The 14,939-nt window shown below is 38.3% G+C and overlaps 1 protein-coding gene across 1 annotated transcript in view; it reads right to left on the bottom strand.

Annotated features, from left to right (window-relative positions):
* DOP1B (DOP1 leucine zipper like protein B) overlaps nucleotides 1-14,939 on the bottom strand; it is a 94,862-nt gene that overhangs the window by 61,942 nt on the left and 17,981 nt on the right. Inside the window, exons 3-5 of the mRNA XM_065403664.1 lie at nucleotides 5,951-6,132; nucleotides 5,692-5,862; nucleotides 865-1,054 (exon numbers count right to left, since the gene is read on the bottom strand). Of these exons, the coding sequence (XP_065259736.1) occupies nucleotides 865-1,054; nucleotides 5,692-5,862; nucleotides 5,951-6,132 (543 nt within the window). The remainder of the gene's footprint in view (nucleotides 1-864; nucleotides 1,055-5,691; nucleotides 5,863-5,950; nucleotides 6,133-14,939) is intronic.

The following is a 14,939-nucleotide window of genomic DNA, read 5'->3' as shown; positions in this document are numbered from 1 at the left end:
ATTCCATTCCTAAAGGCAAAATGGAGTAAGCAAAGATGGGCATGTCAGCTTTATTTTTCATTTCTTGTCTTTTCTGATTTAGACCAAGTCAAATCCTTAATGCTGTACTTAATATTCCTGTAACCAAAGAAGCTGCAGCCCAAGGTGAGTGCAGAAATGCTGGGGTTGTAAAGGAGTTTGGTTAAAAATTATCAAGGACATGCCGCCCCTAGGCAGTTCACTCCCCCAATGCACCGCTTCTCTACTCATTTCCTATTTTTCAAATTTTTGTCCTACTTTCTGGAGCCAAGAATTATGAGACTCTCCAATCTTCTTCTCCCAAGCACTTCTGGACAACTGCAATAGGTAGGCAGCTAATATTAGTGGTTGCAGAGGATAGTCTTTTCACTAAGTGCAAGAATGCATTGGATCTCACTCCACCTCTCCTTTTTTGTTTTTTATGGTGTATAAAACGGATACTGATTTTGAACTGTTTGTGTACAATGCCTAACACAATAGGGCCTCAATTCTGATTGGAGTCTTTGAGCACTACTGCAATACAACTAAATAACAGGGTTAAATCAGTTTTACTGTAACAAGGCAACACCATCCATTTCTTATTTGTATCACTGACCATGTTTTTTTAAATGACCTATTTGCCATTCTACATATTGGTCAAAGTTCGCAAGAGTTATTTTTCATTATTACCACTTCAGTTGAGATTCTGCACTCATTGAGCAAATTTTGAATTAGACATTTCATTCTCTTACTGATGCTCTTTAAAGAGATTGGGACTTTAATTTGTACGGAGAAGGATACTGTTTTCCAGTTTGTGTCAGCATTATGGTAGTTGAGAATATCCCACTAGCAACGTAATGAACTTACTGTGAGCTTATAATCAGTTCCCAGCATGTACTTCTGCTGTTTTCCAGACAACTCTCTGTTGATATGACTCACAACAAACAGAGAAGCAGGAAGTCTTATAGAAGGGCTGACCAGAACACTCCCCCAGATAGCAGCATAGAACACTTCTTGGCCTGTTAGTACAGACAGCTTCACAAGCAAAGCATCTGTTCTGTGTGGGGGGGGAAAAAAGGTAATAATATTATAAAGATTTACCTTTCCATGTAAAATATAATGTTAATTCCATTGAACTCTGTCACTGAATTCAAGTGCAATACTTTCAGTTTGTTAATACCGTGTAGCTCAGGGTGGGCAAACTATGGCCCGCGGGCTGGATCCGGCCCCTCAGGGCTTTGGATCTGGCCCGCGGGATTGCCCCGTTACCCTTTCCAATATAATTTTGCCATAATGGCAAGTGCTGTAATGAATCTTTTACCATTGTGCGCATTCAATGGAACAATGTTTGTCTGCCCACTTTGGCAACTTCTCCAGCAACTACCTGTTTTGCATAAATGTCACACAAACTGTAACTGGACAGTAAATAATGCAGTAGTTTCTGGTAGCTAATTCCTGAACCAGTTGCACTGAAAGAATCTCATGCATACTATAAGGACTTGCACAGAATGATGATGATTTTTAGCTGTGTGTTAAGTCACTTTGTTTCAGTGAAACACGCATGCATTTCAGTGTTTGCTCATCTCTGCACTAATGCAATATAAATACTTTAACTTTTCATTGGTTGTTAAAAAATTTGTACAGTGTACACTTTAATACAACATATTAGGTGATCAGGTTCAATATCTATAGTAGCTAAATTTAAAATATTATTTTAAACATCTAAAAACTGTGTGATAATTATGTCGAGGTTAGCCCAAAGGATCATCACACCCACTTGCCTGAGGAAGAAAAAGGAGTGTGTGAAAGCCTTGACACAGATAGGACAATATCCTGGACAAATATTATACAATAAAGATAAACTTTACTGAATTAAATTTAATGCCTTTGGGGGTCCATTGTATTAAAAAGGCAATTGTTTATATGTTATTGTGGAATTGTATGCCACTTTTCTCAGAGACATGACTAATGAAATCTTTGAGAAATAGTAAAAACGTCAACTTTTGGGACAGTAAGCGTGAAGTAGATTTCCCAGCAAATACTTGAGGTGAGGAGAATGCAAGTGACCCACCTCTGAGTCCATCCTTTTGAAGCTTTGCTTGGACCAGAAATCCATTGTCTGGTTGACAACCTATTCATGTAAAAAGCAACAGAGGGTCCTGTGGCACCTTTAAGACTAACAGAAGTATTGGGAGCATAAGCTTTCGTGGGTAAGAACCTCACTTCTTCAGATGCAAGTACTTGCATCTGAAGAAGTGAGGTTCTTACCCACGAAAGCTTATGCTCCCAATACTTCTGTTAGTCTTAAAGGTGCCACAGGACCCTCTGTTGCTTTTTACAGATTCAGACTAACACGGCTACCCCTCTGATACTTAACCTATTCATGGTCTTTTCAAAAGGCTCAAGTGGGATAAACGAGTGCCTCACAGTCTCATGAGGGTTCTTGTTCTGGGCAAAAGGATGTTATGATCTTGAAACCACAGGAACACCCAATGTGGGATTTTGAAGGACTGCAGGGGCATATGTTGGAGTTGGGATGAGGGATCTCTAGTAAGCTTATTAGCATTTGTGTGGGGTTTTTTTTATTGTTTCAAATTAGTTCACTCTGTAATGCTTTTACCTTGAGACTAAAACGTTCTTGCTTAGAAAGAGCCGTGTGAAACCTTATGTCTGTGGCAATTACACTGTGTATCGTCTCTGAAGAGAAGGCAAAAGAAGCCTGCTTAGGCAGCCTGTCTTTTGTGGAGGATTTCACAGTATAGTCAGGGGACTGTGAAGTGTGGCAATCCCTTAGTCAGAAAGAGGTGTGTGTGTGTGTCTCTACCCAAGCGAGGCAATGGCTGGGGAGCTGAAAACCTAAGGGGATGCCCTGCTGGACCACAGAGGGGGAATACAGATGCAGTTGCCCTGAACTGTGTCAAGCTTCTTCCATCTCTAATTTCCAATTGTCTGCAATAATACTGCATGCAGAATGTAAAGCTTGGTTCTACTCTAACAACCAACCATGTAAAAGAGAAACACCTTTCCTTAAGAAACCTGATTCCAGTGTACATTCAGTTAGCTTACTTACTTTAATGACCACAAAATTTTCACTCACAAAAATTGCTAATCCTGCACAACCAATGTAGCTATGAGTATGTGAGCTGCTATTCTAGTTCACACACAGCAGAATTATTAACTATGTTCTGATTGTAGAAGATGTATTACTGCTGATGTCCGAGCCAAAAAGAACCTAAATTGACTTTCAGATTCTAGTGTAAGCTTACTGGGCTGGTAGTTGGAAAATAACCCCACACATATTTGTACTTGTAAATTGAGCAGACTGAGTTTTAAAATAATAAAATGGACACAAATATGGGATCACACGATATCTTTTTGCAAAGTTGCTTTTCACAGTATTGCTGCACTTAATGGTTAAATTTCAGCCACTTTGCGGTAATGTGACAGAATGCTTCCCTGATTTATGCTCCCTATAGTTTCAGCTTTGTATTTTATTATATTGGAGTGGGAAAATTGCATTTGAAATCAGGAAAAGGAGGGAAAATGACTTGTGTTCTTTTTCCTGTGAAGTCCTGAAAAATTTTCTCATTTGAAATTTGAGAATGCCCGTGCTTGATCTATACTAGTGCTTCCACCATTGCTAGCAACAGTGGAGATACATCAGTGCTAGGCCAACAGCGGGAGTTTTTCTGAAAATACTCAGTATAGACACAGACTTCAATACAGCTGAAGTAAAATTTACCCAGCTTAATCGCTTCCGCCTTAAAGTGTTTTATTTACCATTCTTACACAACCAAGAAGAGTAAAACTCAAAAACTAAAGAAAAAACTTGTCATTCGGCTTACTTTGTGCTTTTTGCACTACCATGTAAAGTTATAGTGTTTCACTACAAGAGACTTCACTATGATTAGCCATCCCATTTGTGTGTCCCCAGAGAGACACAGCTAAAAGTGAAAGGGAGAGAAAAAATATTAAAAGAAAGAAAGAAAGAAAGAAGAAAAACGAGATTATAAAACCACAAAAATTGACAGGGGACCTTGGGGATAAAGTGTAGTACCTGAAACTACTGTTAATTCTTACTTCAAACCTAGTGAGTTTCAATTAAATAGAATATTTTAAAGACTTTGGTTAGGTCAGATGAGAAGATGACTTTGATTCAAAAGAATTACTGGGGTCAGAATAAAGAAACTGCACCAATACTTCACTGTATACAGCCAATCGCGGCTCCCACTGGCCACGGTTTGCCGCTCCAGGCCAATGGGGGCGGCGGGAAGCGGCGCAGGCAGGCCGCCGCTTCCCGCCGCCCCCATTGGCCCGGAGTGGCGAATCGTGTCCAGTGGGAGCCGCGATCAGCCGAACCTGCGGACGCAGCGGGTAAACAAACTGGCCCGGCCCGCCAGGGTACTTACCTTGGCGGGCCGCGTGCCAAAGGTTGCCGATCCCTGGTATAAACCAATCTAACAAAACACACACACACTTTAAACTCACTCTTTTGTGCAGCAGTTGAAGAAGAGGCAACACTTATACTTATCCATCTGCCTAACAGCCGGTAATTCAGCAATTAAAAGCTAGTTACCAGTCACTAAACAAATGCAGCTTATTCTTGTTAACTCATAACAATAGATGCTAACTGTCCATGTAAATAAAGCTTTTTCTACGCCTTCCTGACTTGAGACTGTTTTACAAAGAAACATTACATGAAGCTAAACAAAACATCTTTTGTCAAAACAGACAATTATAACTAAACTCAATTCCACCATTTCTTGGGAAGGAGAACAGAATGCATCAATCTGGAAAACACATACGTACTGTATAGGACAAACATTTAGTCACTGTCTACGTATAGAGAGTATTCAGTGAAATATAATGAAAGTTATCTAGGGGCGCAATTCCTGCAACAGGTTGTTGCAAAATAGTTTTGTTACAGCTATTACTTGATGGAAGTACAATCATTACATAACCAAAAGCCTAGTGACTAAGTGTACTGCAATAGGACCTCTTCAACCAGGAATCTAGCATGCATTGCTACAAAGTGTGTTGAACTTTGTTGAACCTGACCACACTAGCTGGTCATCATTTTCAATACCGCACTAAGGGCCTTTGGGTGAAAAAGGCATTTTTGATAGTGAGTTTTAGAAGTGGTACATTTACTAGTGCAGCCAGGACCACAAGGTGGTCTTCTAGTATAGAATGCTTGCAATCTAGATATGTATGGAAAACAGGAACTCCCCTTTATCAAAAGATTTAAGGAGTGCAAAAAACACAGGCTTAGTTTAGTCTGTCAAAAGATCTCCTCAATACCCCATTACAGATTTGAAAGGTAAGTATTCAGAAATTTTGAAAGGAGAGCTGTGATGCTTTCTAAATATAGTGGACGACTCAATAATTTGCCTCAATGCAACTTTCCCCCAAAGTTTAATTTTCAATTTCTTTTTATCCTTGTATTTCTTTTCTCCCTTACCCCTCCCCCACATCCCCTTGCATTCATGCATCTGTCTTTCTTCTGTTCCCTTCCAACTTCTAGTATTTTTCCCTTTCCATCCCATCACTCAGTATCCCTCCATTAGACATCCTCCCTCTGGATGAGGATTTCTAGATATGGGTTCCTTCAAAATAAATAAATAAAAATTCAATAAATAGGGAAGTGATTGAGTATTGCATTTTATGTTTCTAAAGTAACAAAAGCAATTCCACCTGTCATAAATTTCCGATCCCTCCTCCAATCCAGGCAGCAGTCCAATTACAAAGGCTTGAAGACTTGGCAAGAGGGACTTCTGCAGAGGAAGAAAATATTTCTCATACAAACCGAGGAGAATAGGCCTCACTGACATTGCTGCATTTGCTAGCAGGGGAAACAAGCCAGAGCTTTAAAAAAAGAAAAAGAAAGATTCAGTCATTTAAAAAAATAATCTATTATGAAATTTTAAGTCTGAGTGTTCAAAGAGCAATTTACCTGTAGAGGAATAAGTCTTTGGCAAGCCATTTTGTCCCAATAATTTTAAAGATGATTTCATAGGTCTCTAGTGCTTTTAAATGCACTCCACTAGGTAAAGCTGGATGTAAGCACTGAGATAATCTCTTACTGATAATCAGACGTCTTGGCAAGAGGGAGTACTTCAGGTTACTTTGAAGAGCCTGTACAAACAGTGGGGATGGGGGAGAAGGAAGGAAGGAACAAAGGTTATTGTATATGCATAACATCCAACATTAATCAGTCAACACTTTAGCTGAAATAAGGTTTTGTGACAGAAAATTTACTTAGTAGAATTAAATAAGGCATTCAAGAGTTTTCTTCCACAAATGCTTAATAATTACATTAACAGAGCAGAGATCATTGACTTGAAGAATTGGTGTGGAAATTCTTTTCTTTGGAGGATGGAAGACCGAAGTCAAAGATTGAGGGTAAATGGGATAGGAATTGAAGAACAGAAGGAAGAATTTTTCTCAGCATTCAGGGGCTGGGAAAGGAGGGAAGAGTTCAGTAGTAACAGAATCTTTCCTTCTTGCACACAACCTGTAAGCTTTTATTTTTTTCATTTCACATATAACGATGGCTGATTTTATCATCTCGTATTGGACAATAAAATTTAAGAAGCATGGCAATGTTTAAAGAACATGGACTACAACAGTCATTACTATCTCTAGGCCTATGACTGAAACTATAGTAAAAGTGAAGATTCTCAGAGCAGCTCCATGTAAACATACTGAAAAACTGATTATCATTTAAAAAACAATTTAGCTGGGAAAAAATACACACAAATGTGACATCTGCTATGTAGAGGACTCATTACAAATCTAAATCCAAGTATTATCTCTTCTATTCATGACATAATAAAACTTTGCATATAAAATTAAGGTAGAACACATTTATGGAGCTCCCCTTCAAATTTTAGAATGTTCATGAAGGATTCCTCTACATAATGTTAGTAATGCCTACAGCAGGAAGGTACGAGGACTGCCTGAATGCTGGACTTTGGTTGGTACACTTTCACAATCTTAACTAAATGGCTCACACCCCCTAAATATATACTTAAATTGTTTACTCTAAAACTTCTAACTCATCAGGAGAAAGAAAATATCTAGGCTGTAAATACTTTTTTCCTCTTGCTCTGGCTTATTCAAATCAAGACAAATACCATCATATTCTATCAGTTAATTAACAATTAAGTTATTTATTGACTAGTCATGAATGACACTATTCAGTAAAATCCTGGAACAACTTGAGGTATTGCAAAAATAACATTATATTACATAGTACATGTCCCTTGCACAAATTTTCTTTCTAATGACTGCAAGCAATCTCCCCTAGCAGAATAGGACACTTGAAAGGAAAAATACTCTTGGCATCGTTTTGTCGCTTTTGAAATTTGGACAAAAATGAACAACTAGTCTGCATTCTCCTAAATCCACGAGCTATGCTGCCATTCCTCAATCACAGAGCACCTGTGTGAGAGTTTTGCTCAGTGATTGAGCTCTCATAAGAAGGGCTTTTCCATTTGAATTATAGTTTCACATGCAGGCTGCTTAATTCACAGCTTCTTAATGAGTAATTCTACACCAAGCATAGAATCATAGAAATGTACGGCTGGAAGGGACCACAAGAGGTCATCAAGTCCAGACTTCTGTGCTGAGAAGGAGCAAGTAAACCTAGACCATCCCTGACAGGCGGCTGTCTAACCTGTTCTTAAAAACCTCCAACGATGGGGATTCCACAACCTCCCTTGGATGCCTATTCCAGAGTTTAAACTATCTTTATAGTTAGAAAGTTCTTCTAATATCTAATCTAAAACTCCCCTGATGCACATTAAGCCCATTACTTCTTGTCCTGCCTTCTGTGGACATGGAGAACAATTGACCAGTCCGGATCACAACAGTCCTTAACATATCTGAAGACTTACCAGGTCCCCACTTTGTCTTTTTTCCCCTCAAGACTAAATATGCCCAGTTTATTTTAAAACTTTTCCTCACAGGCCAGGTTTTCTAAACCTTTTATAATTTTTGTTGCTCTTCTCTGAATTCTCCAATTTGTCCACATCCTTTCTAAAGTGTGGCATCCAGAAGTGGACACAGTACTCCAGCTGAGGCCTCCCCAGTGCTGAGTACAACAGGACAGTTACCTCCCTGTCCCCAATGTTTTATATATGATACCTGTTAATACATCCCAGAATGATAACAGACTTTTTTTGCAATTGTGTCACATTGTTGATTCATTCAATTTGTGATTCACTATAATTTCCAGATCCTTTTCAGCAGTACTATAGCCAAGCCAGTTATTCTCTATTTTATAATTGTGCATTTGACTTTTTCCTTCCAAGTGTAGTACTTTACACTTTTCTTTACTGAATTTCATCTTGGTGATTTCAGACCAATTCTCCAATTTGCTAAAGTTGTTTTAAGTTCTAATCCTGTCCTCCAAAGAGCTTGCAACCTCTTATCAGCTTGGTGTCATATGTAAATTTTAGAAGTCTATTCTCCACTCTATTATGCATGTCATTAAACGAAAATACTGCATAGTACCAGACCCAGGACTAACCCCTGTGGGACTCCACTAAATACATCCTCCCAATTGGACAGACAGCCATGGATAACTACTTTGAGTATGGTCTTTCAACTAGTCGCACATCTACCTTATGGTAATTTCATCTAGATCACATTTCCCTAGCATTTTCTTAGCCTTTCCAAAAAATTTTGCATGCATAAAATTATGTGCAATCATCAAGGCTTACTCCATCCAGACTTCCTTTCACCAAACTGGAAGAATTCCGAGATTAATTAAATTATTTTTTTGAAAATGAATTCATGCCTTCAGGGTTTTTTTTCGGGTGGTGGGGGAAGATTGTTTTTTAAAATCTTTTCCTCATTAGCAAGTTGCATCCTAATACTCTACTCAAGATGGACATTAGTAAGCAACATTAGACGAAAATACATGTATTACAGGTTAAGACTACCACTGGTTTTCCAGCAGATACAAAATGCCTTTACATCAGACTGCAGAATGATTAGAATACTATGGAAGCACCAGTCACAGTTCCATTAAAAAAGGCTGAATTGTCTTAAAAACTTAAATCTTGGATTCAACCACTGTGTACCTTCCCCAAACGTTGCAGGAATTATTCTTTGATTACAGATAAGAAATTTAGCAGCCTTTGTCAGGGCTTTTTTGTCCTGAACAAGTGGAATATGGCAGGCTCTTCACATTTTCCATATTGTTAAAGCTCCTTGAAATCTCATGCATAAGCAACATTTGAAGGAATTATGTTGTAATTAAGCTAAACTACTACCTATTTTATCTGCTACAATTAGAGGTTATAGACAAGGTCAGGTCAACAGCTCAGGATTTATTTACACAAAAATTGGCAGAGGTGAATCTTATGTAGATTTGATAGAACAGGTAGGTTTTATTTGAAAGATAGGATCAATGGTCTTTTGTTTGTTTTGTTATTTTTCTTAACTAAAAGTTTATCCTTCAATATGGAGTAGCTGACTGAGTTAGGAGAAATAATAGGCATATCTGAAAGATTTGAAAAAAAATCTGTCCTTTTATTTCTTTTCAGTTGTTTTTGGAGTCTTACTGAGCTAGAAATGATGGACGGTTGTTTTGTAGAGGGTAAACGTATGAGGAAGAGGCAGAATTAGCCAGGAAAATGGAAAGAGTAGGTTGAGCATGAATCATTTATGCTTTACTTATTATATGTATAGCTACTGTAGCCATGGCAAAAGAAAACAACTAATTCAAATAATGTTGGCTTATTGTTTTATAGAATTATAAACTTCACTTTAAGATAGGATGCCAAGAGGAAGCCAATGTTATTAATTGGACTCTAAAACGTGTCCAACTATACTGGAGATCAGCTGACATGTCAGAAGTGAGAGAGAACCAGAAGCTATGAGTGAACATTTCCCAACAAGTATTTAGCCAATATTCACCAAATTTGACATCATTATTCCTAATTTGTATTGCATACAGATATGTTTATATTCTGCAAATTAACAATTAAGTAACAAAAGCCTTGTTAAGAGTACAATAGAAAATTCCTAGTCATTTTCCAGTTGCCCCACACAACTGTCTTAAACATATACATTAACTTGTTCTAATCCAGTAACTTTATAAATTCAACAAAATAGAAAACGTTACAGCAAAGATCCAAGTCTACATTTTTGTTGTAGCCTATATTTTACTTTGCTTAACAATAGATTATGCGTTTGAGTAGATTTAAATTCGTTGCAGTGTGTGGGGTCCAACAGTATGGCCAGTAAAAGTTGGTCAGATTATGTATGTCATTAGGAAGTGCAGTCTTGAACAAGATCCAAGGGACAATTTTAGAAAAAGGTTACTATTTCAAAATAAATATAATTGTTCTTATCAGACCTTAAACCTCTTTTCTGCCATGATGCCTACAAAAAGCAAACCCTCTCCCTAAACATTGTCAAGTTACGTGGCCACTGTTCTTCACGCTGAACACGGTCATTTAAATGGTTTCCCTGTGATCCCCCATCTGGTTGTTTTTATCTACCCATTACTTACAGCATTACACTTAGATCATAATCTCTTTGGGGCAGAGGTATGCTTCTGTTATGTTTCTACAGTGGCTAGCACAGTGGGGTCCCAGGCTCAAAGCATAATCATTTTCATTATAATACTCAATTTTGGGGGCAGGCATGAAAAGGAGGAAAGTGTATAACTGGAACAAATATGCTGCACCACAGTTAAGTACTCAGTTAACTTATTTTAGTAAACTTAATTGTGATGTTTGGGAATTTTAATGTCGCAAAACATGGCTCACAGTATGCATCCCTGACTATCTAATACTACTTGGGACTCTGAACATGAAAAGTGCTTTACAAACATTACCTACTACATCCTTACAACAGTCAAATGAGGTATGTAAATTAACTTCATGAGGCAGATGGAGAAGGTAAGCAGAGAGGTTAAAGGCCTGATTTTCAGAGGTACTGAGCACTCAATTCCCTATGAATTCAATAAAAGCTCTGGGTGCTCAGCACTGTTGAATCCAAAAGCCATAGATCCGGGATTAAAATGAATTAACGATTAACTAAAATGCGAAAGCACCCACACCACCCTACATGCTGTAAAATGAGTGTTGCCTGATCTATTGATTGTATATTGATTAAATTACTGATTTAGTTTCCCCATTTAGCTCTCTGAAATTTGGTAGGTTCTTGTCCCAAGATTAGGCTCAGCATTATCAGAATTACTGCTCAGCTGGGATCTCCAATGTGCATGGTTGCAACACTCTTTCACTTAGCACATCATACTATAGTTATAATAGTCTTATTAACACACTTAGCAAATTCACACACACTCCAACCCAGCAAGGCAGGTAGAGGTAATACAGAACGAGCAGAGCATCCCAATCCTTACACCATCCCTTGCAAAAAAACAACAACCCTGAAATGTTAGTTATCTTCCTCATCTTCCCCCTCACCGTCACCACTGGTAGTCATCCTGGCCTTTCCCAAGAGCTACATCTCTCCCTTCCCCAGCTCACAGACTGGGATACAACTTTTATGATGTGTTACACTGATGCCACAATGCCCAATGCATATTCAGTAGGGGTTTCAGCCTCTTTTCCTCATTTGTAGTTTCGCACCCTACTAATGTTGGTGTGCCCTTCCCCCATAGATTATTAATCCTTTTACCTAAAGCTTATTAGCATATACATCAATTAGTTACCATGGCATTCTTGTGGTCAGATGTCCTTAACTAAAAATAGCACAAGCAGTTATAAACTACCACCTCAGTGATTACCTACTAGCAGTTTAGTCATTATAGCAGTCTATCTTTTGAGATCTTTTATCTAGGGTTAGTCTTGGTTAGCTACTTATGCTAAGGTTTTTTGGTGCCTTATGCCTTAGTTTGGCTACAATATTGTCTTACAGGCCTTGAGCCTTGTAGGTTCATTGCATTACTGCCTTAATTTATACCTTACCTAGCAAATACCTATACTAGTCACTGCCCTGAACAACTTCCTCCTGGTTCCTAGTGCAACACTTGCAATAGACTATACCTCTCTCTCCACAGCTTTAGGAATTATGATACAATTTGCCAAGTATTTTTCTGATTCTCATGAATCTGACTGCAGTTTCTTCAGAGACATAGTTGCTTATGCTCACTTAGGATACATTTTTCCCCAGCTCCTTTCAAGTAAGTGATTTAACTGGTGGTGGTGGGCGGGGAGGGGGGGGGGGGGGGAGTGTTAAACATCACAAACATGTCCTTGTAGTTCAGCTTCTCAAATCAAATATTTTGCTGGCAACAAGCTTCCTAACATTCATAATAATTAATTCTACAGAGTTTTGTTCTTACAGTTCATTGAGAAACTACTGATTCTACAAATCTATAAAACATCTGAACTAGTCATATAGTCTTAAGAATTTTGTTCTTTCCCCACGTCCAACCCATGAAAAATAAAGTTTAACATTTTGGGCCCCTCTGCTTATTTAGCTAAATTGTTTTGTCGTGTGTTTTTCTTAAAAGTCCCCCCTCTGTGCTAAAAAAAATTACTGCTGCTTGTAACAGTGTGTTCCACATATTAAAATGCCCTCAGTGTAAATAAATTTTCCTCGATTTCTTTGATGATGACCTGAAAACTATTTGCCCTTTTTTGGCAATACATAAAGGAGGTCTGGAATATAAACATAAATAAATAAAAAAATTAAAAATATTAAGAGAGTCCAATCCTCATCAATGTACATTCAGGTCTTATTTACACTGATTCCCTAGGAAGACTATAGACAACTGGAGAACTAGTACAATTATGACTGAAGCATCAAGAAAAGGAAACCCAAACAGTAGAAAAGGAATATTGGTTTGTGTTTTTGTAAACATATATTTAAAGCAAATGCTTGAAATGCAGTTAGGGGGAAAGTCATTGCTAAAGGATCATCATCCCAATCTTTCGATTAAGAGCTTAGAAGACTCCCACTCCTGTTCTTTTGTCCTCCAAGATCTCCAGACAAGATGATATTCCCAATATTTATACATCACACAGCAGCAATGAACAAAACTCCTTTTTAATGACCAACAAAGCAGAGGGAAAAGGACTGAAACTTTCCTGTTTTTAAGCCTGATGGTATGAGATCTCAAATGATTTCACAGCAGCAGCTCGTTCTCTACCTCAGATTTTATACATCTCAATCAGGTCCTATTAATCACATCTAACCTCGTTTTCTTAACCTGCCCAGCACTATAAACCCATGAGAATATTTAAATTGAAGAACAGGGAGAGATGCAAAAGACTCCAATATTCTTTCTGTAATGCAACACACACAACTATATGCTTCCCCATCAGTGTTACGAATGCAAAATCAGCCCAGATAAAAATACATACTTTATTAGTGTTCAGGGCTCTCTTTACTTCAAGAAGTAAATATAAAATAGTTTTCAGTAACGCATAAATTTAGACGCTTATTTAATACATTTAATTTGGACAACAGTTTGCTTCCAAAAACCAATTTACTTCGCTAATATACTGTTTGGCTTCTTAAATGCAAATTACCACCATATCAACATCTTCCCTTTGTAGCCGATAGGTGAAGGTCATCTACGTAAAATGTTCTTATTCCCTAGGACTTCAAAACAGAATGTTTTTTTCTGAAGGACAAATAATGGTCATGTACAGTACTGAACAATGAGATAAAGCGTGCTATTGTTAAACAATAGCACCACAGGTCAGTCTGACCAACTTTTGCTGAAATATAAGAACCAAGTAGGAGACGTGTTTATATCACCAGGATCCTGGTTATAATACAGAACACACTTTTTAATTTATAGCATTAGCTCTAATTAAGAATTAACAATGTACTTGTTTGAGACAAAGGCAATAAATTAAAAACTTGAAGTTATGATTCATTAACTGTCATTAAGGCCCAGTCTACCCTTAAAAAGTTACATCAACATAGTTATGGTGCTCAGGGGTGTGAAAAAGTCACACTGAGTGCCACAGTTAAGCCACCTAACCCCTGGTGCTGACGTGGGTAAGTCGATGGAATAGTTCTTGGGGAGGTGGATTATCTACAATCGATAGAAAAACCCTTTCCGTCGATGTAGGAAGCGACTACAGCGGCGCTGCAGCTGTGCTGCTGTAGCACCTGTAGTGCACACATGGTTTGAGAAAACAAGCGCTAAAGACATTTGCTATAAAAATAGAGGACAAGAGTTTCTATGATTTTCACAGATAGTGGTGGGGAAAGAGTAAACAAGAAACAGGAGTTTAAAAACACTTCCATGAGCTGTTTACTTGCTATTGCTGTGCAGAACAAACACCTAAAGCTAACATTACATAGCCCTGGCCACTGCATTCATGTACTGGGAGTAATGATGTTCTATTTCAATAAACCATGTTTCATGATCTGATTAAAAGGAAAAATCTGACTGTTCCGAGTTTTCTTAAGCCTTTTCTTCACTGGAGGGGATGTGTTTTTAACTAGAGTTAAAATCCTGGCAAGCATAAGGCAGAGTTTGTAGTTTTCATGCGAGTTAGCAGGTTGAATTAAAGACAATAGAGGACTGGAGCCTCAGCGATAAAGTTTGATAGCTATGACAAGGTCCTGTATTATCCTGAACAAACCTTACTAAATTAAATTTAACATCATTGTATCATTTAACTTAATTGTATTAAAAATGCAATTGTCTCTGTTATTGTGGGATTGTAGGCAACTTCTTTAGAGAGGTGGGGTATGCTAATGGAATGCCTCCGGTTACCAGCCCTTTGAAGCTTCACCCTGGGGAGGGGACCCATTGTCTGGCTGGACTACCTTTCAAAGCGTCAAATCGGAGTCTCAGGCTACGTCTTCACTACGGGGGGGGGGGGGGGGGGTCGATTTAAGATACGCAAATTCGCGTAGCTGAATTCGACGTATCGCAGCCGACTTACCCCGCTGTAGGGACGGTGGCAAAATCGACCTCTGCGGCTTCCCGT

Source organism: Emys orbicularis, chromosome 1 (genome assembly GCF_028017835.1).
Source record: "Emys orbicularis isolate rEmyOrb1 chromosome 1, rEmyOrb1.hap1, whole genome shotgun sequence".
In the NCBI taxonomy this organism is placed as follows: Eukaryota; Metazoa; Chordata; order Testudines; family Emydidae; genus Emys; species Emys orbicularis.
This window is presented reverse-complemented; position numbering and strand designations above follow the sequence as displayed.